Below are 2,860 nucleotides of genomic sequence, written 5' to 3'. Positions count from 1 at the left end.
AGAAACCACTTCCTTTCTGGAGCTCGGTCCCGTCGTGTGCTTACTGCTGAGATGATCTAGCTGACTTACACTGAGAACTATTTTCATTTGCACACAATAGCATTGAGCCACAGGGAAACACAGAGGCCGCTCTCCTCCATAATACACTTTGTACACAGATCACCCTGTTTGTGATGTTTGAGCCATCCCAAGAAAGGCCCAAAGCCACATTCCGTCCTGCAGTCTTGGCAAATCACTTCATTCTGTTTCCACTTGTTTTGCCTTGTTTAATTCATCTCCATTATTCTGCTTTGGATCATGAATCATGACCTTTTTTTCTACAGTAGTCAGAGTTCTGCCTATAAAAAAGAGAGAGACAAGAAAATATTTTAGGAGAATCGTAAATCTCACATTTCCATTTTTGTAGTGGGGGGATGTAAAATTTTATAGCAGTCAGTAATTTGAATCATTTGTGGCTTCTAAAGATTTATGAACATCTCCAAAAGGAAAGAAAGAGTTTTATGCTTTTTTGGTAAATTTCATAACTTATATCAGTTGCCAAGCCCTTAATATATTTGCAAATCCCCCCAAAGAACCATTTAGAAATTTTTTCTCACAATATGGCTATAGACCAAAATGGCTTTGTTCCTCACAATCCTTGCAAAATACTATAGCTCTTTCCCTATAAGAATGATGGCTAAAAGAACAATTACAAGTGAGAAGTATCTTTCCCTTCAAGCCTAGTAATGAGTGAAGTAATCTATGTGTGCAGAAACAGAACACCTACTTCCTTCACTTCCACCTTTCCAAATTCACAAAAGTGGCACAAGTCAAGGAAAAGTGCCCGCCAACAGCTGAGGAAGTCTCCTCCATCCCTCGTGTAGATCCACACTCTCCCAATGCCCGGCCTGTTCAGGGCCCCATTTACCACACAGCACCTCGTTCAGTAGAGCTGGGGCTAGGAGTCGCAGACCGGGAAACATGCCCCCTGCTCCTCCCCATCTCGCACTCCCCTCTCAGCCCAGTTAATCAAATGTGTGACTCGGTGGATGCATTTTCTAGCCACAGGATTTGCTTCTCTGTGTGACACAGTCCCTGGCTTTGCCCCTCAGCCTCACACGATGGAGCCTCAGGACATAGGCTGCACAGTGGCTTAGACCCTGCCTTCCAGGCTCTGGAGCATCTGGAAGTGGGGACTGGAAAGGGTCCCCATTCCTGATCCACAGATACTAGATCCTAACAGGTGGCCTTTCTTTCTTCTCAACACCCCAAAGAAACCACACCCAGGCATCCTCTGCAGCACACCATGCACATGCACCGGCACCCGTTTGGGACTCTACTGAGTTCCTCCTGCAAGCCTCACCCACAGCACCCTTCCCCGTTGCCTACCTGCCTGCCAGTGATGATGATACGGGGAATCCGGTAGCCAAAGCTCACACACCCTTGGCTTATTTACCTGTCAGCACCACCCTCCTAGTGCAAGCCCTCCTGAACAAACTCTGACCTTGTATTAGTCTTAAAATCCACATCCCTTCTGTTGTGAGGCCTTCCTTACTTCATGACCACTGTGGCTTGGGTTCACTCCTGCACTAAAGCTTTCATCTCTCTCCCCAGTCCTATCCATCAGGCCTTCCATGCTGGTGCCACTCCACACAGCTTCCCAGTACCCTTCTGACCATGTTGTCCTCCTAGATCCCCCTATAGATCACCCTCTAGATCCACCTCTGTCATGGTTTCCATATGAACGTTTTCTTCCTATGAATGCTGCCCCTCTGTACTCTTCCTAACAATACACTCCTCTGCACTGCTTAATATTTATATTGTGCTAGATATGTTTGTTGTCTGCTGAAAAAAGAAAGAGTAAAAGAGGGTAAGGCTGGGTGTATAAGTGGAAGCATATGTTCTTGGCCTGCGTGAGACCTCCTTGGTTTGATCTCCACTACTACAAACAAACAAAAATGGGGCTGTCTCCCACCTTTCCCACTTTAAGATGTTGTTACAAAATTAAAATACAAGCAATTGCAAAGCATAGAGCAAATAAACTATTATTATTCTTAGTTGATGACTCAGTAAAGTGCTAGGTTGGTTTGCTTATTTTATTTTTGTTGTTGTTGTTGGTTTGGTTTTGGTATTCAAACTCAGGACCTTGTGCCTGCCAGGCAGGCACTTAAGCCTCAGAGCTATATCCAGGTCATTCAGCTAGTTTATGATCAGGGAAAAAAGTCCAAGTCTTTTTAAAATAGAAATTTATCAAAGATACCCAGGGTTTTAGGACACTTCATGTTTCTTCCCAGTTGTCGCTGCAATCCATTTCATTCTATTTTATTATTTTACATTACTGTTTCCATAAAGAAAGGGCGGAAGTGCCCTGGATTCCAAAGCTTCAACATAAACTCCAGAGCAACATATGGACAGAATCCACGGCAGAAACCCAGCTTGACTGTGCTACAAGTCACAGGTAAGACCCACTGCAATTGACATGGATTGTAAGAGGCTCTTTGAAGAGAAAAACAACATAATCACCAAGGAGAGAAAAAGCGAAAGAGAAAGAAAGAGGTACTTCAAAACAACTTCATGAAATACTGTAGAAACTACTTTTCAATATTGTTCATAAATGACATCAAAGAACAAGTCATCGAAACATGACCTGTAAAAGCAATTCAAACCCATAAGGAAAGTCATACAATTAAAAAGAAAATCCTGCTCGGATCACATTATCACTTTTGGTTTGGAATTACGAGTCCTGGGACATTTGTGAAAAAGTGAGACTGATGCAAATTTATATTAGTGAATTAGCGGGGCTGGAGAGATGGCTCAGTGGTCTAAAGCACTTATTTAGAACAAGCTTAGCAAAGCACAGGGACCGCGGTTCAATCCCCCA

At 43.5% G+C, this 2,860-nt stretch overlaps 1 protein-coding gene across 2 annotated transcripts in view; it reads right to left on the bottom strand.

Annotated features, from left to right (window-relative positions):
- Positions 1-242: 242 nt before the first annotated feature.
- Htr7 (5-hydroxytryptamine receptor 7) overlaps positions 243-2,860 on the bottom strand; it is a 152,630-nt gene continuing 150,012 nt past the window's right edge. The window contains exon 3 of one of the 2 annotated variants that reach the window (XM_004632069.1): positions 243-338. Coding sequence is in view for 1 of the 2 variants with exons in the window: in XM_004632068.2 (XP_004632125.1) it covers positions 296-338 (43 nt within the window). In the remaining variant the exon portion in view is untranslated. The remainder of the gene's footprint in view (positions 339-2,860) is intronic. The other variant, XM_004632068.2, reaches the window with a different exon arrangement.

Source organism: Octodon degus, unplaced genomic scaffold (genome assembly GCF_000260255.1).
Source record: "Octodon degus isolate 3935 unplaced genomic scaffold, OctDeg1.0 scaffold00046, whole genome shotgun sequence".
NCBI lineage: Eukaryota > Metazoa > Chordata > Mammalia > Rodentia > Octodontidae > Octodon > Octodon degus.
The sequence above is the reverse complement of the archived record's forward strand: the minus strand, read 5'-3'. Positions and strand labels throughout refer to the sequence as shown.